This window comes from Melanerpes formicivorus, unplaced genomic scaffold (genome assembly GCF_026170545.1).
Source record: "Melanerpes formicivorus ecotype bairdi unplaced genomic scaffold, bMelFor1.0.p_v2 SCAF_10, whole genome shotgun sequence".
Lineage (NCBI taxonomy): Eukaryota > Metazoa > Chordata > Aves > Piciformes > Picidae > Melanerpes > Melanerpes formicivorus.
Genome location: NW_027142362.1, coordinates 9,740,342 through 9,767,234, shown reverse-complemented (window position 1 = coordinate 9,767,234; position 26,893 = coordinate 9,740,342). Strand labels below are relative to the sequence as shown.

Below are 26,893 nucleotides of genomic sequence, written 5' to 3'. Positions count from 1 at the left end.
ATAGGGTCCCTTGGTGGTCATTTGAAGGTCACTTGTCCTGGCTGCTGCTCCCCACAAGTGCCACTTAATGCACCCTAATGTGCCATACAAGATTTAGGAGTGACCTTGGTCTGCAGAGGACCAAGTCTAAGCCAGAGCCTTTCTGCAGCCCAACCCTTGGCAGTAACTCTCCCCTTCAGCTTTTTGCTGCTAGAAGCAGCCCCTGGCTGTGCAATCCTGTCCTGAACTTCAGAAAGTGCCTCACTGAGCAGAGAACTGACATCACTGACCAGAACCACTTCTGCTCCAGCTCAAACATCCCTGACCTCTGCTTTGCTCCAATGCTGAAGGCATCTCCTACCTTCCCTGACCCTCTTCCTTCCAGGGTGTAAATCCTCTCAGTGAGACCTTACAAGTGGCAGGTTTGCAGCTGCACCACATTTTCCCTAACAAGCACAACTCAGCTGGCACTGAGTGCTCCCAGCCCCAGCAGGGTCCTGGGGTGATTCCAGCAGTGTGGGCAGCAGGGGGTGGGAGGGGATTCTGCCCCTGTGCTCTGGTGAGACCCCACCTGCAGTGCTGGGGCCAGCTCTGGAGTGCTCAGCACAGCGCAGACATGGACCTGTTGGAGTAGGGCCAGGGGAGGCTGCAGCAGTGACAGAAGCTCTCTGCTGTGAAGCCAGGCTGAGGGAGTTGGGGTTGTTCAGCCTGGAGGAGGCTCCATGGAGACTTTCTGGTCAAGGAGCTGATCAGTAAGCTGAGTACAGACCTTTGAGCAGGACCTGTTGTGACAGGACAAAGGGTGATAGTTTGAACTGAAAGAAGGAGATTCAGACTGGAGAGAAGGAAGAAATCTTTGACACTGAGGGTGGTGACAGCCTGTTCCAGGTTGCCCAGAGAGGTGGGAGATGTTCCCATCCCTGGAGCCATTGCAGGTCAGGTTGCTTGGGGCTCTGAGCCACCTGCTCTAGTTGCAGCTCTCCCTGCTTTCTGGAGCAGGGTTGGACTGGATGAAGTTGAGAGGTCCCTTCCCACCCAAACGAGGGGGAAGGGGGTGCACTAAGGTAAACAAGAATGTATCCAAAAGGTGGGAAGCTGGTTGTTGACCTCTGGTTTTGTTGCACAAGCTGGAGGAGGTCATGTGCTGCAGGGACCTCTCAAACGTTTGGATTCTGGTGGCTGTGCGAAGCAGCAACAGCCTCAGAAGAAAGATTCTTTCAGCTCGGCCGCAAGATTGTTTCCAGGGCAATGAGCACGCAGACACACCTGGCTCCTTTGTCTAAGTTCTCCGTTTGTCACTCACCATGAAAACAAAATCACAGGGGTGAAATGCAAAGAGATTGGAAGATAATGAAAGGTTGCTGCTGCCGCTGCTCCTCTGCGAGTGCAGAGGGAGCCTGCACCGGAGCCGGTCCTGCCGAGACATTTCCATTGCAAATGAGTTCCAAACCCCACCGGTGCTTTCAGATACCTCAGTGCAGAGAATCACAGGGTTGTTTTGGTTGGAAAAGACCTTTCAGATCACCGAGTCCAACCAATCTCTAACTCTGCCGAGGCTGGTGCTAAACCATGTCCCTCAGCACCGCATCTCTGCCTCTTTCAAACGCTTCCAGGGATGGGGATTCAGCCACCTCCCTGGGGAGCCTCTTCCAGGGTTTGAGAACCCTTCCAGTGAGGAAGTTTCTTCTAATGTCCAGCCCCAGTGCAACTTGAACCTATCTCCTCTTCTTTTATCACTTGTTCCTAGGGAGAAGAGGCTGAGCCCCACCTGGCCCCAACCTCCTTTCAGGGAGTGATAGAGAGCCAGGAGGTCTCCCCTGAGCCTTCTTTTCTCCCCTCAAATGTCACAGGCCAAACAGAATCCATCTTTCTGCTTTCAAGTTCCTGAAGCACTGTGTGGGAGGGGTGGTTAAATGAAAACCAGAATGGACACTTGACCTCATGGTGATGTGAAAGCAGGAATAAGGTGTCAGGGTAAGACTTCAGGGCCCTTTTCCGCTCACCCCATGTTGGTGTCCCAGCTTTGTAAAGTGCTTTCAGGAGTCCATCCCAAAGCAAATGGTGTCCTCAAAGTGTGTCCTAAAGAAATCTCACAGGTGTTTGTGTGCCAGTGTGGAATAAGGGATTGCAGCAGGGGCCTGAGTCTAGCATGGTGCATCTGAATAGAGTCCAAAGAGCAATGAAGCTGGGACCAGGAAGAGTGTGGTCAGCAGGACCAACACAGGAATTGTCCCCCTTGGCTGGGCACTGGTGAGGCCACACCTGAAATCCTGGGTGCAGTTTTGGGCCCCTTACTCCTAGAGGACATAGAGGTGCTGGAACACATCCAGAGAAGGGCAACAAAGTTGGTGAAGGGTCTGGTGAACAAGCCTGGTGAGGAGCAGCTGAGGGACCTGGGGGTGTTTAGTCTTCAGAAGAAGAGGCTGAGGGGAAATCTCATCACCTTCTACAGCTCCCTGCAAGGATGTTGGAGCCAGGTGAAGGGCTGGCATTCTTCTCACGTGCAGCAAGTGACAGGACCAATGGAAATAGAATAGAATAGAATAGAATAGAATAGAATAGAATAGAATAGAATAGAATAGAATAGAATAGAATAGAATAGACCAGACCAGACCAGACCAGACCAGGTTGGAAGAGACCTTCAAGATCATCACGTCCAACCCTTCAACCAATCCAACCCACCTAAACAACTAACCCATGGCACCAAGCACAATGGCCTCAGGTTGAACCAGGGAAGGTTTAAGTTGCATACCTGGAAAAATTTCTTCCCAGAAAGGGTTCTCAAACACTGGAACAGGCTGCCCAGGGAGGTGGTGGAGTCACCATCCCTAGAGGGATTGAAAAGGCAGGTGGATGTGGTGCCGAGGGACATGGGTTGATGTGGTGGCTTAGCAGCAGCGGTGGGATTGCGAGCTCCAGGTGAGTGGTTGGACCTGATGATAGAATGCACTGGGTTGGAAGGGATGCCTAGAGGTCATCTTGTCCAAACCCCCTGCAGTAAGCAGGGATATCCCCAACTAGACACAGTTGCTCAGAGCCACATCAAGCCTGACCTTCGATCTCCAAGGACGGGGCCTCCACCACCTCCCAACCATCTCAAAGATCTCTTCCAACCTCAACAGTTCTATGGTTGTAGGATTCAGATGCACACCAGCGCGTCAAAATGCACGTTGCCAGGGTCTCCTCGCTGCAGACCAGCTTCTGTGCCAAAGGCAGCATCCCCCTCTCTCTCCAGCTGTGCCTGAGGAGGTGCCCAACATCTGGCTGCGAAGCCCTTTCTTTCTTCCCACCCACCCAACACCGAGCTGGGCGAGCCTCCTCGCGGCCGCCTCCCGCTCTGGGCGGCGAGCTGATGATTCACCTCTGAGTATGTGCTCAGGAGCTGCCTCCTCTCCCTCCACTGCTGCTCTCTTTCTCTGGCAGGAGGAAATTAAATTCTTCAGACCTCAAGAACAAACAGTCCACACACGCCGAGATCAATCCCACTGCTGCTGACGTCAATGGAAACATCTCCAGCCGCTTCAGCAGGGGCGGCGGTTGGGGCGGCGGATCAGATATTAGCTCCATTGATAACTCCCAAAGCCCATGTAGCTGAAGGGGGGAAAGCTCTGCCAGGCAAAAATAACTCCTGTGGCTGTCCACAGGAGTTCTTTCTAGCCTGTTCCTTTTAACCTGGAGAAGAGCAGCCTGAGGGGGATCTCGTCAATGCGGATCAATACTTCAAGGGTGGGTGTCCGGAGGGTGGGGCCAGGCTTTTGCCAGTGGTGCCCTGTGACAGGACAAGGGGTGAGAGGCACAAGCTGGAACATCAGAAGCTCCATCTGAACATGAGGAGGAACTTCTTTAATTTCAGGCTGGCAGAGCACATGGAGCAGGCTGCCCAGAGAGGCGGTGGAGTCTCCATCTCTGGACGCATTCAAAAGCCACCTGATGTGCTCCTCTGTGACCTTCTCTAGGTGACCCTGCCTTGGCAGGGAGCTTGGACTTAATCATCTCCAGAGGTCACTTCCAACCCCCAGCATCCTGTGATTTCTGATGATCAGAGGGCTGGAGCACCTCTCCTATGAGGACAGACTGAAGGAGTTGGGGCTGTTCAGTCTGGAGAAGAGAAGGCTCCGAGGTGACCTAATTGTGGCCTTCCAGGATCTGAAAGGAGCCTACAAGAAGGCTGGGGAGGGACTGCTCAGGATCTCAGGTAGTGATAGGACTAGGGGGAATGGAATGAAGCTGGAGGTGGGGAGATTCAGGCTGGATGTGAGGAGGAAGTTCTTCCCCATGAGAGTGGTGAAGCCCTGGAATGGGTTGTCCAGGGAGGTGGTTGGGGCCCTGTCCCTGCAGGTGTTTAAGCCCAGGCTGGATGAGGCTCTGGCCAGCCTGATCTAGTGTGGGGTGTCCCTGCCCATGGCAGGGGGGTTGGAACTAGATGATCCTTGTGGTCCCTTCCAACCCTGACTGACTCTATGATACTATGATTTCTGTAGTTCAGTCATTCAGGCCCTCCTGGGCTGCTGGCTTTGGTCAGGGGGCTGCTTGTGGTGTGAGGGCATCCCAGTCCTGCTCAGCTCCTCAAATGGGGCCACAATGAGTTCCTCTCATTAACTAACTCCCCCATCTCATCCATCACCCTTCTCAAAGTCCAGCAGGAGGAAGCACGGCTGTGTCCCATGGGACCACCCCTGACCTCCTCTCTGCAGGGAATCACCCAACTTCAGATCAACTTTTACAGCTTAGAAAGAAGAACTTCTTTCAAATCTAAATGTCCCACTGTGGCTACACACAGTGCATTGAAGCACAGAAGCCCCAAATGTCCACTTCTTACCACCTTCCACCCTGCTGGCCATGGGGATAGGAATGGAAATGGCAATGGAGGGAGCACAAGAAGGCACCAGTGCCCTTCCAAGCCCACTTCACCCCATGGACCACCCACCCTGCTGCAAATCACCTGAGATAAACGCAGTATCACCCTCTCCATCTGTGCCCCAGGAGGGAGAGGAGAAGGGAAGGGAAGGGAAGGGAAGGGAAGGGAAGGGAAGGGAAGGGAAGGGAAGGGAAGGGAAGGGAAGGGAAGGGAAGGGAAGGGAAGGGAAGGGAAGGGAAGGGAAGGGAAGGGAAGGGAAGGGAAGGGAAGGGAAGGGAAGGGAAGGGAAGGGAAGGGAAGGGAAGGATTAACCAGGTTGGAAGAGACCTTTGAGATCCTCCAGTCCAGCCTATCATCCAACACCATCCGATCAACTAACCCATGGCACCAAGCAGCCCATCCAGTCTCTTCCTATCTGACAGCTGGGTGCTGCTGCCAGCATCCTTCTATGAATGGAATCATAGAATCCCAGACTGGTTTGGAGGGGAAGAGACCTTCAAAGTTCCAGCTAGTTCAACCCTTCTGCAGTCAGCAGGGACATGGAATCATAAAGGTTGGAAAAGTCCTTGAAGATCATTGAGTCCAATTGTCAGTCCACCACCGCCATGACCATTCAGCTATGTCCCTAAAAGCCATGGTCACACATTTCTGGGGCATCTCCAGGGATGGTGACTCCACCACCTCCCTGGGCAGCCTGTTCCACTGCCTGACCACTCCTGCAGCAAAGAAATTGTTCCTAATCTCCAACCTAAACCTCCCCTGGGGCATCTTCAGGTTGCTCAGAACCCTCTCCAGCCTAACTTGGAATGGTTCCAGGGATCACAGAAGGGACCTTGAATATCATCTAGTTCCAGACACCCTGCCTTGGGCAGGACACCTTCCACCAGACCAGGTTGCTCAAGGCTTCAGGATAGGGCAGGGATGTCTATGGTGCTGCACCCTATGGCTCTTCTTCTCTCCCTGGCACCCACTGCTCCTCCATGTCCAGCTGGGGAGAGTAGGGTCAAGGCATGAACCAAATTCCACTCCCAAAGTCCAAGCTCTGGAGCATTTCCATCAGGCAGATGGAACAAGGAGTCCCAGAAACAACCACCTCTGCTTCTTCATTTCCAGCTGCACCAGTGGGGGTGCAGTTGTGCTGGAGACAGTAGGGTCAAGGCATGAACCACATTCCACACCCAAACTCCAAGCTCTGGAGCATTTCCACCAGGCAGATGGAACAAGGAGTCCCAGAAATTGGTTGAAGCAACCTGATCTAGTGGAAGGTGTCCCTGCCTATGGCAGGAGGCTGGAACTGGATGATCTTTAAGGTCCATCCCAGCCCAACCCATTCTGTGGTTCTCTGAACCCCCCACCCCCTGGTCTTTCGTTTCCCTCATTAGAAGCCACCAGCTAATGAGATCTCATCTGAGAGCAGTATCAGGAGTCACACAATAATGATCTGGATGAAATCAACACCAATTCCACAGCAAAGGTTAATTAGGAGGTATTGAAAACTCTGATAGACCCAAAATGCTGCTCAACCACTTGGCCAAGGCTAATTGAAAGCAAACGTTGCTCCTCAATTGAATTTCAAATGGATTTGACATCCAGAGTTCATTTGGCTTTAATTTAATTCCCTGTATCCTGTAATTTGTTGGCAGTGATTGATTACTTAAGTGAATAATATCCATGTACCAGGGCCACTTAGTGATGGAGCGTGCCAAGTGTGATCATCCTCTCCATAAATACACTGTGCTTGAAGGTCTCCCTCCCTGGCTGGATGGTGGAGGAGCAAGGGGGACACAGTGCTGGGGATTTGGGATGGGGTGGCAGGGGCCTCCATCATTGAATCACAGAGCGGTAAGGGTTGGAAGGGACCTCCAGAGATTCTTGAGTTCAACCCACCTGCCAAGGCAGGATCACCGAGGGCAGGTCACATAGGATCCTCTTCCGAGTTTTAATGGCAGGGCTGCTCTCTGCATATCTTCATTAATAACTTCTGTTTGGGGTGTTACCTTTGTGTCTTAGTGCAGGATTGCATCTCAGGGAGGATCATTTTGAATTTTGCCATCTTGGCTGGGCATTCAGACTCTTGAAGGTGTCCAGAGAAGGGCAATGAGGCTGGGGAGGAGTCTGGAGCACAGCCCTGTGAGGAGAGGCTGAGGGAGCTGGGGTTGCTTAGCCTGGAGAAGAGGAGGCTCAGGAGAGACCTTATTGCTGTCTACAACTACCTGAAGGGAGGTTGCAGCCAGGTGGGGGTTGGTCTCTTCTCCCAGGCACCCAGCACCAGAACAAGAGGACACAGTCTCAAGCTGCACCAGGGGAAGTTTAGGCTGGAGGTGAGGAGAAAGTTCTTCCCAGAGAGAGTTGTTAGCCATTGGAATGTGCTGCCCAGGGAGGTGGTGGAGTCCCCATCCCTGGAGGTGTTCACGAGGGGATTGGAGGTGGCACTTGGTGCCATGGTTTAGTCATGAGGTCTGTGGTGACAGGTTGGACTTGGTGATCTTTGAGGTCTGTTCCAACCTTGGTGATTCTGTGATTCTGTGTGATTCAGTATCACTAAGGTTGGAAGAGACCTCAAAGATCATCGAGTCCAACCTGTCACCACAGACCTCCTGACTAGAGTAGGGAGGACACTACTGCCCCCTGCAGGCGTGAACTCATGACCTTCCCATTAAGGGTCTGATGCACTACCAACTGAGCTACGTGTGTCCAGATGGGTCTTGAAAGTCTCCAGAGGAGGAGACTCCACAGCCTCTCTGGGCAGCCTGTGCCAGGGCTCCAGCACCCTCACAGCAAAGCACTTTCTCCTCATGTTGAGCTGGGACTGCCTACGTTCCAGTTTGCATCCATTGCCCCTTGTCCTCTCACAGGACACCACTGTCAAGAGGCTGGCCCCTTCTCCTGAAGACACACCCTTCAGATAGCTGTCACCAGTAACAGCATCTCCCCTTGGTCTTCTCACAGCTTATCTTTGGTTGGAAGAGACCTGCAGGACCACCCAGTCCAACCTTTGACCCAGCACTGCAAGGCCACCGCTAAACCCTGGCCCTGGCACCACGTCCACACCCCCCCAGGGATGGTGACTCCACCACTGCCCTGGGCAGACCATTCCAATGTCTGGAAACCCTTTCAGTGAAGAAGTAATTCCTAACATCCAGCACCTTTCAGGGCTGTGGGGCAGACAGGACAGGGCTCTGCATCACCTTGCAGGGCACTGGGATGGGGGGAAAGGGGTCCTGAGGAAGCCTCTCAAAGCCTCTCAGGGCTTTGGGGCAGAGATGGGGTCTTGCATCACCTTGGAGGGCTTTGGGGTGGAGCCCTCTGGGAAGGAGAGGATTAGTATCCTGGAGCCCTTTGGGATGGAGGGAATGAGTGTCCTGGATCACCTTGCAAGGCTTAGGGATGGAGGGGACAGGGTCATGGAACCCTTTGGGATGGAGGGAATAAGTGCCCTGGAGCACCTTGCAAAGCTTAGGAATGGAGGGAACAGAGTCATGGAGCCCTTTGGGATAGAGGGAATGAGTGCCCTGGAGCACCTTGCAAGGCTTAGGGATAGAGGGGACAGGGTCATGGAACCCTTTGGGATGGAGGGAATGCACTGGTCAGAGAATGATGGAGTTGGGACTGATCAGCTACCCAAGGAGAAGACAGGAGGCTTCTTTTGTTTTGGTAGGAAAAGACCTTTTAGATGGTGGAGTCCAACCCTCAACCCAGCAGCGCCAGCTCACCACTAAACCACATCCCTCAGCACCACATCTCCATGGCTTTGAAACCCCTCCAGGGCCTGGGAAAGGCCCTGATAACCCTGAAGTGGAAAAAATTGTTCCTCATGTCCAACCTAAACTTCCTCTATGGCAACTTGATGCTGTTTCTCCTTGTCCTGTCACTTGTTCCTTGGGAGCAGAGACCAACCCCCTCCTGGCTCCAAGGTCTCCCCTCCACCTCCTCTTCTGCAAGCTCAGCAACTACAGGTCTCTCAGCTGCTCCTCACCAGCCCTGTTCTCCAGACCTTTCACCAGCTTTGTTTCCCTTCTCTGGACCTGCTCCAGCCCTTCCCTGTCCTTTTTGGAGTGAGGGATCCAAACCTGACCCCAGGATTCAAAGTGTGGCCTTACCGGTACCCATTACAGGAAGGTGATCTCTGCCCTAGGCCTGCTGGCCACACTATTAATGCCTCAAGCCAGGATGCTGGTGTCCTTCTTGGCCACCTGAGCACACCTTGGCTCACCTTCAGCCACTGTCAACCCACCCCCCCCCAGGTCCTTTTCCACTGGGCACTCTCCAGCCACAGTGCCCCAAGCCTGGAGCATTTATGGGGCTGCTGTGACTCCAGCGCAGGACCGTGACACGACAGCATTTCCTCACCTCTTAAACCTCCATTGTCATCCCTCAGTGGGGGAAAATTGATGTGTTGGGGGCTCACCAGGGACTATTCTGCACACAGTGCTCTGTACAAGAGGCCCCCCAGCCCGGGTGCCCTCCCCCAAAACCCCAACACCAGTCCAACCCTGCAGAGCCCTAACCTGAGATCCTGAGCTTCAGCCATTGCTAAAAGCCCAGCAGCTGGAGCAACGGCTCGGGGAGCAGCACAGCAGAGCCCCCACAAGCATCTTCCTTGGCATCTTTGAAGCCTCCTCTGCTGCCAGATGAAGGCAATTATATCTTAATAAAAATTTAATACAGGCAATCCTGTGCTTTGCATCCAACCAACAATTAGCTGGTTGCTATGCTACGGCCCCAGCGTAATCACAGCGACGAAGCCAGCCCAGGGAAAGCATTAATCAGGAGGGAAATCATTACCCAGCCTCCCCCCTGCCTCCCCAGCTCCTTCTTTGGAGCTTTGATGTGATAAACAACCCCAAGATTGGAGGCAGAAGCTCCTCTCTGCTCACCATTTCTCATCATGCTTGAGGAGGGGGAGATTGAGAGTGGAGATTAGGAAGAGATTCCTCACGGTGAGGGGGGTGAGGCAGTGGAACAGGCTGCTCAGGGAGGCTGTGGCTGCCTCCTCCCTGCAGGGGTTCAAAGCCAGGTTGGATGAAGCCTTGAGCAACCTGATTTGGAGTGGGAAGGTGCTCCAGGCTCTCCAGACCTGGGGAAGCCTCTCCAGAGTGGTACAGGAGCTCAGGGAGGGGCAGTTGTGCTGGCCAGCAGCTCCCTGGGACAGGAGTGGGCTGTGCCACCACCACCTCTCTCCCTGGAGGTGTTCAAGGCCAGGTTGGATGAAGCCTTGAGCAAGCTGGGCTAGTGGAAGGTGTCGCTGCCCATGGCAGGGGGTTGGACCTAGAAAGCCAATGGCATCCTGGCTTGGAGTAGGAACACAGTGGCCAGCAGGAACAGGGAGGTGATCATCCCCTGGTGCTCAGCACTGCTGAGGCCACACCTCAAGTACTGTGTTTAGGTCTGGGCCTCTCACTCCAGGAAGGACACTGAGGGGCTGGAGCGTGTCCAGAGAAGGGCAATGAGGCTGGAGAAGGGCCTGGAGGACATGGCCTGTGAGGAGCATCTGAGGGAGCTGGGGTTGTTCAGTCTGGAGAAGAGGAGGCTGAGGGGAGACCTCATTGCTCTCTACAACTGCCTGAAGGGAGGTTGGAGCAAGGGGGGGGACAGCCTCTTCTTGATGGCAAGCAACAGGAGCAGAGGAAATGGTTCCAAGCTGTGCCAGGGGAGGTTGAGGCTGGATGCTAGGAAATATTTCTTCCCTGGAAGGGTTCTCAAACACTGGAGTGGTCTGCCCAGGGCAGTGATGGTGTCACTGGGGGTGTTCAAGAGCTGTGTGGACCTGGTGCTTAGGGACATGGTTTAGTGTCAACCCTTCAGTGCTGGTTTGAGGGTTGGGCTGGGTGATAGTGGAGGTCTCTTCCACCCAGATGCATTCTGTGATGCTGTGACCTTTAGGGTTCGTTCCAAGCCCCTTCTGTGATTCTGCCACTCCCAGCCAAGCAGCCTCCACCTCCCTGCCTGCTCCCCAACCCACCCCCCTTCCCTGAGCAACCTCACTCCTTCACTTTCCCATCTTGTAGTCATTTATTCCTTGGATCCAAAAAAGAAACTGGAGAAGCAAGAGGGAGGAAATGGCAGCTGATGGAGCTTTTGTGGCTGGAAAAAGGAAGAAAGTCATCAATTTTTCATTGCTGGGACGTGAGCAGCTCAATATTCATCATGTCACCAGTGACCTTGTTCCAGGGCTGCAAAAAGATCTTCCTGCAATGTGTCTGCAACCCCCCCCAGGCACCTTGCAAGCCCCAAAACCAAGGAGAGCAACCCAGTTCCTCCTGCTGAACCAGACACCTGAGTGCAGAAAGCTGGTGCTGGGGAGCAGAGAGGCCACTCTTTGTGCCTTGGTGTTCCACTTCCTTCTCAAAGGGAAATCAAACTCAAAGCAAAGCCCCCTCGGCTCTCAAGACCTTCCTGTTCTCTGAAGGCCAGCAGAGGAGTGTCTCATCTGCATTACTCTTGCCTTTTTATGGCTGCTTTTACACCAAACCAAGTATCAAACCAACCTTTTCTTGGTGCAAAGAGAGTGAAAAAAGCCTTCCTGGCCTGCCAGCTGAGGCTGGGATGGGAGTGGAGGAGCTGCCAAAGCGTTTGGGTTTGCAGAAAAATACCAGGAAGGAAGAGCTGGGCACCGGGGGTGGGGGGCAGAGGGATAGGGCAGCCCTTGGGAGAGGGGGCTGGGGGTAGAAGGGGGAGCCAGGCCAGAGCAGCCCAGCCCCAGCGGTGGTTCCCGAGTCTGCAGTGCCCTCCTGTGGGCACTGCTCTGCTGGCCGGGCTGTGGGACCTCGCCCCCCCCCCCCATAGGGCTCCAGCACCCTCTGCCCTCCATCCCGAAGTGCTCCATCCCTAAGCTTTGCAAGGTGCTTCAGGATACTCATTCCCTCCCCCCCAAAAGCCTCCAGGATCCTCTCCCCTCCCATCCCAAAGCCCTGCAAGATAACGCAGGACCCTCTGCCCCAAAGCCCTGAAAGGTGCTTCAAGCCCCTCTCCCCTCCCACCCCATCCCCAAGTGCTCTGGGGCACTGTTTTTTCCCCCTCTCAAGATGCTCCAGGACCCCCCAAAGTGGCTCTAGGACCTCATCCCTTCCACCCCAGAGCCCTGAGGCCCAGCTGAGCCCTTCCCCTCCCCTTCCTTCTCTCTGGTTCTTCCCACCCTCCCCAGCCCTGAGCTAGGAGCAGGCTGGAGCCATCATGGGTGGTGCTGGTGCCCATCAGCCTGCCTCAGGGCTGGTGGGGCAGGCAGGGAGGCCAAGGCTGCTGGCTAGAAGTGTTCCTTGAAGAAGCGGAAGCCAAACCGCTCACAATGAGCCCTGATGACTTTGGCAAGCGCTGGTGAGCCACAGAAGAAGACCTGGACCTTCCCTCTGTTCTCTTCTGCCACCTTCCCAAACACCTGGAGTGAAAGGAGAAGAGATTCATAGACTCACAGAATGGTTTGGGTTGGCAGAGACCTTGGAGATCATCTAGTTCCATCCCCTGCCATGGGCAGGGACACCTCCCACTAGAGCAGGTTGCTCAAGGCTTCATCCAACCAGGCCTTGAACACCTCCAGGGAGAGAGATGGGGGTGGCACAGCCCACTCCTGTCCCAGGGAGCTGCTGGCCAGCACAACTCCCCCTTCCTGAGCTCCTGTAGCACTCTGGAGAAGCTTCCCCAGGTCTGGAGAGCCTGGAGCATCTTCCCACTCCAAATGATAGAATCACAGAATGGTAGGGGTTGGAAAGGACCTCTGGAGATAGAGTCCAGCATCCCTGCCAAAGCAGGATCACCTAGGGCAGCTCACACATCCAGATGGGCCTTGAAAGTCTCCAGAGAAGGAAGACTCCACAACCCTTCTGGGCAGCCTGCTCCAGGGCTCCAGCAGCCTCACCCCAAAGAAGTTTCTCCTCCTGTTCAGGTGGAACCTCCTGGCTTCCAGTTTGTTGCCCTTTGTTCTGTCACCAGGCACCACTGAGAAGAGTCTGACCCCAGCCTCTTGCCCCCCAACCCTAATCCTTCAACTATTTATAAGCATTAGTAAGATCCCCTCTGCTGCTGCCCAGCCCCAGCTCTCTCAGCCTCTCCTCCCCACAGAGACGTTTCAGCCCCTTCAGCAGCCTCATAGGCTCCACTGGACACGCTCTGTCCCTGTCCCTCTTGAGCTGGGGAGTGCAGAACTGGACACAGCAGATGTGGTCCCAGCAGGGCAAAGCAGAGGGGACTCTCCAGTGGTGTCCTCTGTAAAGAGTGAGCCTGGGGAGCATGGTTTGGGTGGTGGGACAGGGCCGGCCCTCACCTTGCTCCAGTCAGGGCGGCCAGGCTGGGTCCTGGTCCGAAGTCCTGTGATTGAGTCCTTCTGCTCCTTGGTGGCCAGGAGGTCCAGGGCCATCTGCAGCCCAATGGCTTTCATGTCATTCTTGCTGAGGGCTGATGTCATGTACATGTGCATCTCCAGGAACCTCCCTGAGTGTTCAGGGGGAGCCCAGCTGCAGACCAGGGGTGTCCACCCCTCCCCAGGTTGAGCTGGGGTCTCCAGAGGGCGATGCCAAGCACAGGGATGAGCAGCCCTGGGTCAGGCCAGGGCTGGCTGGCCCCTGCCTCCTGCTCACCTCCTGGCTCCTGCTCAGCCTGCTCTATTTCCAGCTTTGTGAGCAGGCTGACAAACCACTCAAAGTGCTTCTGGTCCCGGTTTATCCAGATGAAGTCAACCTGGAAGGACACAAAAGCTTCTGCTTCAGAGCTGGCAGGCAGCAGGGGGACCAACTCCAGACACCCAACCGCTCCACATGGCCTGGACCAGGAAGGGATTCATAGATTCACAGTATCACAGTATTGCTAAGGCTGGAGGAGACCTCAAGGATCATTGAGTCCAACCTGTCACCCCACTTCATAAAGTGGTTTGGGTTGGAAGGGGCCTTAAAGCTCATGTAGTTACAACCCCCCTGCTATGGGCAGGGACACCTTCACCAGGTTGCTCAAGGCCTTGTCCAGCCTCGAACACCTCCAGGGAGGGAGCATCCACAGCCTCCCTGGGCAGCCTGTTCCAGTGTCTCACCACCCTCCCTGGAAAGAAGCTCATGGGCTTTGCACCCTCAGGAGCCTGCAGCACTCCTGCCCCCATCCCCAGGGCTAAGCTTGGTCCCACAGGCCTCCCCACCTGCTCCTACCTTCCTGAGCATCATCTCCTCGTCCCGCAGATCCTCGCACCACGAGTAGTGGCAGCTGGGGCAGCTCTGCTTCCGCCGGCGGTACCTGCATGGGCACACACCTCCTGTCCCACCACCTGCACCCCTCAGAGCCCAGCACACCTCTGCAGGGGCACCATCTGCGACCTGTGCTAGATTCTGTGGTCCTGCTCTGGCAGGGGGGTTGGGCCTGATGATCTTTGGAGGTCCCTTCCAACCCCTAACATCCTGCTCTTCACCAGCTCTAAGCAGGTCCCCAGAGCCAGCCTCTTGCCAGAGGGTTTCCTGCAGCAGAAAGGATGCTTAGCACCAAGGGAAGACCCATCTGTAGGTCTGGTGGCCATGTTCTGATGGAGCCCAAGGTTAGAAGTGAGGAGGAGCCACGATGGGTGCTGCCCCATGGAGCTCATCCCACAGGCAGAAGGGGTGGAGGACAGGTCCATAGCATACACAGAACCACAGGCTGGGCTGGGCAAGGCTTGTAAAGGTCCTCACGTCTTGTGCCACTCAAAGCCACATCCAAGCTCCTCCTGGAGGGTGTGCTGTTGTGAGCAGAGCCTGAGCTGCTGCCCTGGCACCAACCTGTACATGATGCTCTGCAGGATGGAGGCGAAGGGGGTGATGCCGATGCCGGCGCCGATGAGCACGGCGTGCTCCGAGCCGAAGATCCTCCGCGTTGGGGTCCCGTAGGGGCCATCGATGTAGCACTGGGGGAGGGAGGCCACAGAATCAATCAGTAAGGCTGGGGGACCTCTGAGAGGAGAGAGGTCCAGCAGCCCATGGGATCAACAGCTCTTTGGCTGGGGGTAGGAGCAGAGCCGGTGAGCAAGGCAGAACCTGGGGGCTCTTAGGGGAGTTTGACGGGAGGGAGGGAGGGAAGGAAGAGGAGGGTGGGGTGGGCAGGAGCATGAAGACCCCCAGCAATGCCAGGTCTGCATCAGCCTCAGGTGGGAGCATCTGTGCAGAGGTGCACATGCATGGAGTGGCCAGGAGCACGTGTAGGGTGGCCATAAGCACAGGTGGGTCCCTCCTGGGGATGCCAAGCACAGCCCTGCTCAGCAGAGCTCCAGAGGCACCGAGGCATTGCTCACCCTGACGCTGCAGAGCCGATGGGTCTCACCCAGCCCAGTGGAGACCTGCAAGGTGAAGAGGGCCATGACCATCTCCTGCCTAACCCCTCTGTGACAGCCAGCCCTAACCCAAAGCTTGTTCCTCAGCTTTGGGGGGCTTTCCCCAGCTGGGTCTGTGCAGGTTGCACACACACACTTCCAGCCACATCCCAGAGCGCTGCTCAAGCCAGCCCAGAGCTTGGTGGGACATCCCACCAACATCCAACAGCAGCAGCCTGTCACCTGGTGATACCTGGATCATAATCAGCTTCAGTATTGATTAGAAAGGAAGTTATCCAAATTCCAACACAACCTGGAGGCTGGGGGAGGGAGGGTAAGTAAGAGGTTTCTAAGGACTGTGATAGTCCAGGTGGCAGGAGCAGGGGTGGGGAACCTCTGCTCATGGGAGGACAGATGAAGGTGGAAGGGAGAGAAGCTCATTAGAACCAGCTCATGTAAACTTTGTTATCTGCAGGGACTGCTCTTCCAGCCCAGACAGAATCAATATGCTGAGAACTTCTCACTGGTGGCTCTCAGTGTCCTGCCACTGCCACCATCTCTAGCTGAGGAGTTCCTTCTAAAAGGAGCTTCTTAATGACCTTTGGTCCATTTGGACCAAACCCTCATTTCTCCAGGTTGATTCTCTGGCCACTGCTGTGTTGAGGAGAGCAGAGACCTCCTTCCCTCTGCCCTTGAACCCCAGGGAGTCTCAGTGGTGCTGAGTGATGGTGCTCACCCCCTCCACTGGCAGGTCCTGCTCTCCTGAGGCAGCAGTGCAGGTAGCTTTGTATGACCTCAGCTGAATGGATCCATCCTCACCGGTGGCCACAAATCCCTTCTGAGAGCTGATTCTGCTGCAGAGACCTTCCTGCAAAGCCAAGGACAAGACAATGGTCCTGAGGTCCCATCCATCCCAGGTGCTCAAGAAGGCCAATGGCATCCTGGCCTGCCTCAGCAACAGTGTGGCCAGCAGGAGCAGGGAAGTCATTGTGCCCCTGTACTCAGCACTGGTGAGGCCACACCTTGAGTCCTGTGTCCAGGTCTGGGCCCCCCAGCTTAGGAAAGATGTTGAGATGCTGGAAGGTGTCCAGAGAAGGGCAAGAAAGCTGGGGAGGGGTCTGGAGCACAGCCCTGTGAGGAGAGGCTGAGGGAGCTGGGGTTGCTTAGCCTGGAGAAGAGGAGGCTCAGGGGAGACCTTATTGCTCTCTACAACTCCCTGAAGGGAGGTTGTAGCCAGGTGGGGGTTGGACTCTTCTCCCAGGCACCCAGCACCAGAACAAGAGGACACAGTCTCAAGTTGTGCCAGGTGAAGTTTAGGCTGGAGGTGAGGAGAAAGTTCTTCCCAGAGAGAGTTGTTAGCCATTGGAATGTGCTGCCTGAGGAAGTGATGGAGTCACCATCCCTGGAGGTGCTCAAGAGGGGACTGGAGGTGGCACTTGGTGCCATGGTTTAGCAGTCATGAGGTGTTGGGTGACAGGTTGGACTGGATGACCTCTGAGGTCTTTTCCAACCTCGTTGATTCCATGACACAGTGCACCTTCCACGTGCCTCCCACTCACTAACACTCAGGCCAAAGCCCCGGCGCCTCGCAGCGTAGCGTTTGCAGCTCAAGCCCCTGCGGCATTGCGATGCTCTGTGGAGAGCCAAGCAGCCGGCAGCGTCCCGTCGAGTCGCCGCCTGGTGGACAAGCGGCGGAACTGCACCCTGTCGTTCCCGCGGTTGACATCAATTCTGTAACTAGTCTCATTGGGTCCAAATTGTACACACGGAACCACTTATGGGATGTATTTCACGGCCGTGCACTAGAATCCGTGCATAAAATAGGGATTCCTCGGTTGTTGATAATGTTAATAATTAATACTATTAATATTTCTATCATTCCATATTTCATATTCATCAATTAATGATCTCTTCATCACAAGGGAATGGAGGGAAGCTTGAGAAGGGGAGATTTAGACTGGAGAAGAGGAAGGAATACTTTACAGTGAGGCTGGTGAGAGACTGGAACAGGTTGCCCAGGGAGCTTGTGGATGCTCCCTCCCTGGAGGTGTTGAAGGCAGCAACCTGGGCTGGTGGGAAGTGTCTCTGCCCCTGGCAGAGGGTTGGAACTGGAGGAGTTTAAGGTCCCTTCTAACCCAACCCATTCTCTGATTCTTTGGGGTTTTGGGAGCTGGCCAGGAACAAACCATCCCACAGAAACCTCCACAAGTATCAGATGAGGACATCACCTTGAGAAACCCATGGGCACGTTGTGGGGCAAAGCCAACCTCACAAACAGCTCCCAACCAGCAGCAGTTTAAGGTCTAACTCCTGTGTCTGCCAAAAGCTGAGCCCCATGGGCACCAACCTGTGCCCAGTGCTGGCCTCTCTTCTCCCTCAGGCTCCTGCTCAGTGGGTTTGGCTCTGGGCTGGGATATTTGGGCTCCTGGAAGTATTCATAGAGCTTGTTGGTCCACTGGCCCAGAGACCTGATGTGCAGCCAGAGGGTCTCTGTGGGATGAAGCACAGCACACAGTGAGCAATCTACCCATGGAACCTGCCCATAGCCCCAGCACCACACAGCTCCAGTGGCCCAGCAGCAACCCCCCTGCCAAAGCAGGGCACCCACAGCAGCTTGCCCAGCACCACAATGGCCAGGGGGGTTTGGAAGCTCTCCAGAGGAGAGTCCACAACCTCTCTGGGCTCCAGCACCCTCACAACAAAGACCTCTCTCCTCCTGTTCAGGTTGAACCTCCTAGGTTCCAGTTTGTCCCCTTGTCCTGTCACTGGGCACCACCAATAAGAGTCTGGCCTCATCCTCTTGCCCCCCACCCCTTAGGCTCTTGCTGAGCACTGAGCAGATCCCCGCTCAGGCTGCTCTGCTCCATGCTCAACAGCCCCAGGGCTCTCAGCCTTTCCTCCTCACAGAGATGCTCCAGGCCCCTCAGCATCTCTGTAGCCCCCTGTGGGCTCTCTCCAGTAGTTCCCTGCCTCTCTTGACCTGGGGAGCCCAGAACTGGACCCAGGGTGCAGGCCTGCATGAACCTGCATGACTCTCAACGAGGATCCAGCAGCCCTGATGGGACCTGTGTGATGGAAAACATCATCCCAGACACCCACAGGATGCAAAATGAATGAAGGGTCAGTGATCACCTTGCTGCTCAGGAGCACTGCTGATGGTGAAGGGATGCCACTCATAGGTGGCAATGGCTGGGATGTTCAGGTAGATGTAGTCTCCAGGCTTGTAGTGGAAAGACTGTGGTCTCTCAATCACAAGGTGAGTCACCTGGAGGAAAAGGAGACCAGAGAAGCTGGGAACACTTCAGGCTCTGCTGGGGTTGTCCCCTTGCAGCCAAGCTCTGTGCCTCCTGTTTTAAACAGCAGCCAGCACAGGGTGGGCTTGCAGCTTCATCCTGAGAGTTTGTTCTCCTCCTGGCTGCCCAGCTTCACCGTCAGAGAGCCTCCTGCCCCACATGACAGGGTTTTGAAGGGGCTCTCAGCCAAAGGAGTTGTTTCTGTTGGTTTTGATTTGTTTTTAACTTGAAAAACAGGCTCCAAAAAGTCTAAATGAAAAGGATCATGGCTTGAAAATGAAGGAATCACCTTCACCTCTTGCTGTAAACGTTCCTCAAGGCAGCCCTAAGTAACCCAAACCTCCTCCTCCTTTGGCAGAGAGGTTGGAACTAGATAATCTTTAAGGCCCCTTCCAACCCAAACTCTTCTGTGCCTCTATGAATCTTCAGAGGTCCCTTCCAGCCCCTACCTTTCTAGGATTCTATGACCTGTTCCATGTAAGCTCTTCCTTGTGCCCTGTGCCTCCTGCAGATGGCTGAGGAGCATCCCTCTACCACCACCCAAACCCACTGGGGGCCACCACCCCCTTCGATGTGCCACCGTCCCTCCCTCCTCTTCCCCCCGCGTCCAACCACCACCATGGTGGCTTGCAAGGTGCTTTTCTCCGTGCTGCAAAACACTCTGCAAACTTTACAGGAGCTTCTGGGCACCACAGCATCTTCACCCTGACCTAAGAAGAGGAGATGAGCAGGAGGGAGGTGGGAAGGAGCATGGAGACCCCTGTGGGTGCAGACCTTGGAGGGCAGCAGGTTGACCTCCACGATGCGCAGCCCCCCGGCACGTCGCCAAGCCAAGCCCTGCACCTTCTCCAGCACAAAGAGGCAACCAGGAACCACAAACCACTTCCAGAAGTGGGGGCCATGGAGGAGGAGGAGGGTCCAGACAGAGATGTAGGAGAGGTGGGTCCAGTAGAAGACCTGTGGGCAGAGAATGAAGGACAGAGGGGAGGGTTGAACGTGAACTGAAAGTGGTGGAGCCAAATGGTGCCTTGTGGTGAGGCTGTGCTGGGCCATCCCAGCAGGCAAGGGCAGCCCAGCTAATGAAGCAGAGCACAGAACCCCCACAACTGCAAACCTGAGGAGCATGGGGTACCCAAGGGGGAAGCAAAGCACAGGAAGCCTCCAACATCAAACCTGAGGAGTGTGGGGTGCCCAAGGGGGAAGCAAAGCACAGGAAGCCCCCAACATCAAACCTGAGGAGTGTGGGGTGCCCAAGGGGGAAGCAAAGCACAGGAAGCCTCCAACATCAAACCTGAGGAGTGTGGGGTGCCCAAGGGGGAAGCAAAGCACAGGAAGCCCCCAGCATCAAACCTGAGGAGTGTGGGGTGCCCAAGGGGGAAGCAAAGCACAGGAAGCCCCCAACATCAAACCTGAGGAGTGTGGGGTGCCCAAGGGGGAAGCAAAGCACAAGAAGCCCCCAGACTGCAAACCTGAGGAGCGTGGGGAGCCCAAGGCAGGTATTGGAGGGCTACCACACAGGCTCATGAGCTCTCCTCCACCCACAGGACAGCACCCAGGAGGGCACCCACCCAGGAGGGTGTCACCTCCCCAGGAGGGAGCAGCTTTGGCACCGCTGGGGGTTGCCGGGGGGCCGTGGTGGGACGCACCTCGAAGTGGCCGCTGCGCCGGACGCAGGGGCTGGAGAAGGCGAGCATGGCGGCCAGCAGCCCCTGGAGCGCCAGTCCTGTCTGTGAGGCCGTGCCCCCCAGGCCCCCCACCTCGGGGAGGGCTGAGAAGAGGTACTGGGTGAGGGCAGGGTGCCCATCCTGCTGCGCCAGCCTGCCTGGGCACGCACACGGGTGAGGATGGGGCACGGGGCAGCCGCAGCACACACCCCTCGGCACCCACCTCCCTCCTGCACTCACCAAGCTGCTGCCCACTGCTGTGCTCAACCAAGCAGCACCCAAGTCCTTGGACTTTGGGAAAAGTCCCAGCATCCCAGGGTGGTGAGGGTTGGAAGGGACCTCTGAGATCACCCAGTCCAACCCCCCTGCTCAAGCAGGGGCAGCCACAGCAGCTTGCCCAGGATCACAATGGCCAGGGGGGGTTGGAAGCTCTCCAGAGTAGGAGACTCTACAACCACTCTGGGCAGCCTGCTCCAGGGCTCTGGCACCTTCACACCAGAAGGAAAAGTTTCTCCTCATGCAACATTCCTGCTCTGCAGAGCCTGTTCTTGGGCTGCCCTCACTGCAAGGGGGGCACCGGGGTGAGCAAAGCAAGGACTGGAGATCAGGAAGAAATTCTTTCCAGTGAGGGTGGTGAGACACTGGAACAGGTTGCCCAGGGAGGTTGTGGATGTCCCCTCCCTGGAGGTGTTCAAGGCCAGGTTGGATGAGGCCTTGAGCAACCTGCTCTAGTGGGAGGTGTCCCTGCCCACGGCAGAGGGTCGGAACTGGCTGATCTTGAAGGTCCCTTCCAAGCCAGACCGTTCAGTGTCTGTATCATGTGCAGCCCTGGCGCCGCACCGCGGGGTGCAGGGCTGGGGCATGCAGGAGCTGTCGGCTGCCCGGCTGAGGTGCCACTAGAGGGGGACAGCAGACAGAGCACAGACTGCCTGGCGCTGCACAGCCTCCAGCTGCCTGCACCCTGCCCGAGGCCTCACAGCCCCCTGCGCGGGGGCACCCGCTCCCCAGGCCTTGTATTGTCCCTCCCTGGGGATGTGCCTCCCCCCAGGACATGTGCATCCTTCTGGGACGTGAACATCCCCGCTGTGAAGCACCTGCATCCCTCCTGGGACATTTGTGTCCCAACATCTGGACATGTGCATCCCCCCTGGAACCTCTGCAACCCCTCTTTGGGGCATCTGCACCCCCCTGGCACATGGGACATCTCCTCCTTGGGGCATCTGCATCTCTCTGGGACATGAACACACCCTCTGCATCTCCTCCCCAGAGCATGTGCATCCTTCTGGGACACGATCACCCCCTTGGGACATCTGTATCTAACCCCCAGGACATAGCCATCCCTCCACAGCATGAGCATCCTCCTCTGCATCCCTCCAGGACATGAACATCACCCCTGGAACCTCTGCATCCCATCCCTGGGACATCTGCATCCTGCTGGGAGCTGAACATCCCCCTCTCTGGGACATCTCCATCCCTCTGGGACACGGACACCCCCTCCCAGGAGCTGCTACTTACTGAAGTTGGCAAGGTGGGCACCCGTGTGGGCAGCTGCCAGCACCAGCACCACGTACCCCACGAGCTGGTGGAAGACAACGTGCTGGTCCAGGGGCAAAGCCTTGCCCAGGGGGGTGGCTCGTAGCCAGGTCAGGCACCTCCGCAGCATCAGCACCTCCGGGAGAGGGAGAGGGGCTAGTGGGGGTGAGGAGGGGCAGCTGGAGGTGCTGGGGGCAAGCGGAGGCGCTGAAGGAGAGATGGAGGCGCTGGGGGGCAAGCAGAGGCGTTGAAGGAGAGATGGAGGCGCTGGGGGCAAGCGGAGGCATTGAAGGAGAGATGGAGGCGCTGGGGGCAAGCAGAGGCGCTGAAGGAGAGATGGAGGTGCTGGGGGCAAGCAGAGGCGCTGGGGGGCAAGCAGAGGCGTTGAAGGAGAGATGGAGGTGCTGGGGGCAAGCAGAGGCGCTGGGGGGCAAGCAGAGGCGTTGAAGGAGAGATGGAGGCGCTGGGGGCAAGCAGAGGCGCTGGGGATGTGGTCCTCTGTGGCTCCAGAACCAGCTCCCTCCTGATACAAGGTGTCCTTGTCACCCTGGAGAGCACCCCGAGGCAGAAGTCAAGGCCCCATCTGCAGGTGCACCCTGAGCACCCAGGCCCCAGGTTGCTCACCACCCCCTAACCCTCTTTTTCTGCCATTACTTAGAGAAGACAGCCCAGTCCCGCAGCTGCAGAAGCCCACAGGCTCCAGTGCTGCCCTTCAGGAGCCCTAAACAGCCCAGCTCAGCACCACCCAGCCTCTCTCAGAAGCTCAGCACCCTCCCAGGACCCAGCACTCACTGCTAGGAGGGTGCAGTTGAAGTTCAGGCACTGCCCGCAGCCGCGGGCCACCATCACCCAGCCCCCACGGCTGGCGTGGTGCAGGGCAGCCAGGGAGAAGAGCAGGAGGTTGAGGCTGGTGTAGCCCCCCAGGAATGCCAGCGTGCCACGGTGGTTGTGCCAGTAGGCCCGGGTCAGGCGGCGCGGCCGGCGGCTCCTCTCCGCGGCCGCTGGGGGCTTCAGCCAGCTCGCTGCGCTGGGAGCAAGGGCGGCGCTGATCCTCTCCGCACCAAGGGGCAGCCGGGGTGGTTGGTCCTGCCCCCAGGCTGGCATCGCCCCCACCCCCATCCCTGCACCATCCTTGTACCCATCCCTGCACCCACCCATGCGCCTGAGCCCTGCACCCAGCTTGGCATCACCTCCACAGCCATCCCTGCACCCATCCCCCTGCACCCATCCCCCTGCACCCATCCCCTCCACAGCCATCCCTGCACCCATCCCCCTGCACCCATCCCCTCCACAGCCATCCCTGCACCCATCCCCCTGCACCCATCCCCTCCACAGCCATCCCTGCACCCATCCCCCTGCACCCATCACCTCCACAGCCATCCCTGCACCCATCCCCCTGCACCCATCACCTCCACAGCCATCCCTGCACCCATCCCCCTGCACCCATCCCCTCCACAGCCATCCCTGCACCCATCCCCCTGCACCCATCCCCTCCACAGCCATCCCTGCACCCATCCCCCTGCACCCATCCCCCTGCACCCATCCCCTCCACAGCCATCCCCCTGCACCCATCCCCCTGCACCCATCCCCTCCACAGCCATCCCAGCTCCACCCCTTCACCCAGTGTGGCATCATCCCTGCACCCATCTCAGTGCCACCCCTGCAGCCAGCCTGGCACCATAAAGCTGGGGAGGGACTTTTTAGGCTGTCAGGTAATGATAGGACAAGAGGGAATGAAACAAAGCCAGAAGTGGGTAGATTCAGATTGGATGTTAGGAAGAAGTTCTTCCCCATGAGGGTGGAGAGACACTGGCACAGGTTGCCCAGGGAGGTGGTGGAAGCCTCATCCCTGGAAGTTTTGAAGGCCAGGCTGGATGTGGCTGTGAGCAAACTGTTGCAGGGTGAGGTGTCCCTGCCCATGGCAGGGGGGTTGGAACTGGCTGATCCTTGAGGTCCCTTCCAACCCTGACAATTCTATGAGTCGAGCAGCTCCCCATGCAGGCCAAGCACCTCATGCTCTGGACACCCCAAGGGAACCTTAATGAGCCCACAAATGCCACCACTGTTCCTCCAGGCAGGAGCAAAAAGGTCCTCAGAGGGGTACCCACAGCCCCTGCGAGGCTGCCAGAGCGACCTACCTGATGGTCAGGTTCTCCATGACCTCTGGGAAAGCCTCCAGCTCCTCCTTGAGCTCCTCGAAAGTGATGGAGCCGCTGCGGTCCTTGTCGGCAGCCTCGAAGAGGGCCAGGGTGAGGTCGCGCAGGCGCTCCTCGGGCAGGGCGATGGCGCTCTCCCGCAGGCACCACCGCAGCACCACGCACAGCTCCTCCGGCTCGATGCAGCCGCTGCCTGCACGGGGACCACGGAGGCGCAGGGCAGGGACCTGATGCACCACAGCACCCTCACACCCCCCCTGCTGCCACCTTCACCTTCCACCTCTGATCCACGCAGTCACTGCCTCCTTTAGAGGAGACCTTATTGCTCTCTACAACTACCTGGAGGGAGGTTGTAGCCAGGAGGGGGTTGGTCTCTTCTCCCAGGCACCCAGCACCAGAACAAGAGGACACAGTCTCAAGCTGTGCCAGGGGAACTTTAGGCTGGAGGTGAGGAGAAAGTTCTTCAGAGTGAGAGTTGTTAGCCATTGGAATGTGCTGCCCAGGGAGGTGGTGGAGTCTCCATCCCTGGATGTGTTCAAGAGGGGATTGGAGGTGGCACTTGGTGCCATGGTCTGGTCATGAGGTGTTGGGTGACAGGTTGGACTTGCTGATCCTTGAGGTCTTTTCCAACCTTATTGATTCTATGATTCCTGTCCTTGGAGGGAAGCTGCCTGGCTGGAGCAGGACACAGCTCACAGGTGTGCCTGTCAGCACAGGAGAGAGGTGGACCTGCTGGAGCAGGGCCAGAGGAGGCCACAGCAGTGACCACAGGATGAGAGAATGCTTTGGGTTGGAAGGGACTTTAAAGATCATCCAGTTCTAACTGAAGAAGGAGACTTGCTCCTCTCCATGGCCAAGGGTGAAATCCTGAGGGGTGGCCTGCTGAACTGCTGGCTTTCAGATGGAGCCTTGATGCTGTCATCACAAGATGAAGGCAGAAGCATTATGCCAGATAGACCTTTCATGAAGGTCCAGAAGTGAAGACCTACCCACCCTGTACCCAGCTGGGCTTAACCTGAGAGGGGATTGGAAGCCAAATTGTGATGTCTTCTGAGAAGCAGCTGAGGGACCTGGGGCTGCTTCAGCCTGGAGAAGAGAAGGCTGAGGGGAGACCTTCTGGCTCTCTACAACTCCCTGAAAGGAGGTTGGAGCCAGGTGGAGTTTGGTCTCTTCTCCCAAGGAAGAAGTGACAGGACAAGAGGAAACAGCCTCAAGTTGCCCCAGGGGAGGTTTAGATTGGACAGTTTCTTCATGGAAAGGGTTGTCAAGGCCTGACCTGGGCTGCCTAAGGCAGTCCCCATCCCTGGAGGGGTTTCCAAGCTGTGGAGAGCCCTGGTGCCTTGTGAATCCCAACTTTGTCCCAGAGAGGAGAAGTGAATCCCCATCTCATCATCTTACCATCCACGTCGTACACCTGGAAGAGGAACCTCAGCTTCTCCATCTCAGTGCCATGCACCAGCAGGCTCAGGGCTCCCAGCAGCTCCTCCAAGCTAATGGTCCCACTCCCATCAGTGTCAAACAGGGCAAAGAACCTCTCAGCAAAGAAGGACTGTGGGGAGGAGGAGAGCTGATGGTGGTGAGCTGATCCCCACCGGCCACATCCTGGTGCTCCAGACAAAGCTTTCACCACCAGCAGTGGGAGTGGGCCAGCAAAAGCTGGAAGCCATGGGGGCTGCCCAAAACCAGGAGGGAGGAACCAAGAGACCACAGCTCAGTGTCTGGGGGGAGGAGACCCACAGGCACTCACCTCCTTCACCTGGAGAGCAGTTCTGAACTCCTCCAGGCTGATTTCTTTGTCCTGCCCAGCGATGCTCCCAAACTGCTTGGTCACCCACTGCAGCCACTCAGCATCCTCGCCCACACTCATGGTGCAGGAGCCTGCAGGAGGACACAGCATGGGCAGCAGCCCCCAGCAGCCCCCTGCAGCCTTCAAACTCTGCTTCTGTCCTGTTGCTGCTACGTTGTCACTACCTCCAGACTCTCATCCTATCACCAGGTGGAAGAGACTGACCCCCACCTGGCTCCAAGCTCCTTTCAGGGGGTTGTAGAGAGCCAGAAGGTCTCCCCTCAGCCTCCTTCACTCCAGGCTGAACAACCCCAGGTCCCTCAGCTGCTCCTCACCTGCCCTGTTCTCCAGACCCTCCACCAGCTTCATTGCCCTTCTCTGGACACACTCCAGCACCTCAGTGTCCTCCAACAAGCTGATTTGTGTCTGAAACCGAGGGAGCTTCTCAAGAAACAGGACAGCAGCAGGACCAGGGGAGTTCTCCAGCTGGCCATCAGCTGCCTCAGCTCCAGTGTGGAATCAAAGCTCTGCTGCTTACTGCACAAACCTCTCCCTGCTCCTGGCCTTGCCCACTGCCTGCAGTGATGCTTCACCACCTGGATTCTGCTTCTGACATTCCCATGGCAACCTCCTCAGTTTAGTGCTGTCCAAGCAGGGCTTTTTTTTCAGCAGGGAATAAAGGTTGCAGCATGGAAAAGACACTGCCCATGTGTTCCTGATGGCCAGTAAATAGGGATTGAAGCTGCAGGGGACAAGGAGCTCCTCCCTGGATTTGGCCAGCATGTGGCCCCAAGGTCAGAGAGCTTAATGGTGCTGGGAGCTTCACAGACAGGGGATTAGAACAGCAGCAGTGTGTAGCAGCTGTGACCAACCACAGCGGCAGGATCCTGCAGCAAGGGAACAACCAGGCTGTATGGGGCAGGGTGAGGTCACATCTTGAACACTGGGGTCAGTTTGGGGCCTCTCACTCCAAGAAGGACATTGAGGGGCTGGAGCAGGTCCAGAGAAGGGCAACAAAGCTGCTGAAGGGCCTGGAGAACAGGGCTGGTGAGAAGCAGCTGAGGGAGATGGGGTTGTTCAGCCTGGAGAAAAGGAGGCTGAGGGGTTCTGGCTCTCTACAACTCCCTGAGAGGAGGTTGGAGCCAGGTGGGAGCTGCTCTCTTCTCCCTAGTCTCAGGTGATAGGATGAGAGGAAATGGCCTGAAATTGTGCCAGGGGAGGTTTAGGTTGGAGATTAGGAACACTTTCTCTGCTGCAAGAGTGGTCAGGCACTGGAACAGGCTGCCCAGGGAGGTGGTGGAGTCACCAGCCCTGGAGGTGTTCATGAAACCTGTGGCCATGGCAGCTGGGACATGGCTTCATGGCCATG

At 56.7% G+C, this 26,893-nt stretch overlaps 1 protein-coding gene across 1 annotated transcript; it reads right to left on the bottom strand.

The window, feature by feature from the left end:
* Positions 1-11,943: 11,943 nt before the first annotated feature.
* Positions 11,944-25,689, bottom strand: NOX5 (NADPH oxidase 5). The gene is made up of 16 exons (XM_068144361.1): positions 25,486-25,689; positions 25,137-25,287; positions 23,721-23,931; positions 22,375-22,609; positions 21,565-21,718; positions 20,032-20,207; positions 19,160-19,342; positions 18,225-18,357; positions 17,440-17,582; positions 15,829-15,960; positions 15,075-15,119; positions 14,566-14,690; positions 13,966-14,050; positions 13,408-13,507; positions 13,095-13,261; positions 11,944-12,212 (listed from the first exon to the last, which is right to left on the bottom strand). Exons 1-16 carry the CDS (start codon positions 25,633-25,635, stop codon positions 12,081-12,083), a joined length of 2,322 nt encoding a protein of 773 aa, XP_068000462.1. The 5' UTR covers positions 25,636-25,689; the 3' UTR covers positions 11,944-12,080.
* Positions 25,690-26,893: the final 1,204 nt, after the last annotated feature.

Bases quoted from the DNA above. Each gene is read 5' to 3' on its own strand.
- NOX5 (XM_068144361.1), bottom strand. From the start codon at position 25,635: ATGCTGTGTCCTCCTGCAGGCTCCTGCACCATGAGTGTGGGCGAGGAT. The intron at 15,120-15,828 runs GTGAGCACCATC...TTCACCTTGCAG, and splicing joins AGGACCTGCCAGTGGAGGGG to GTCTCCACTGGGCTGGGTGA. The intron at 14,051-14,565 runs GTTGGTGCCAGG...GTGCCCATGCAG, and splicing joins CTGCAGAGCATCATGTACAG to GTACCGCCGGCGGAAGCAGA.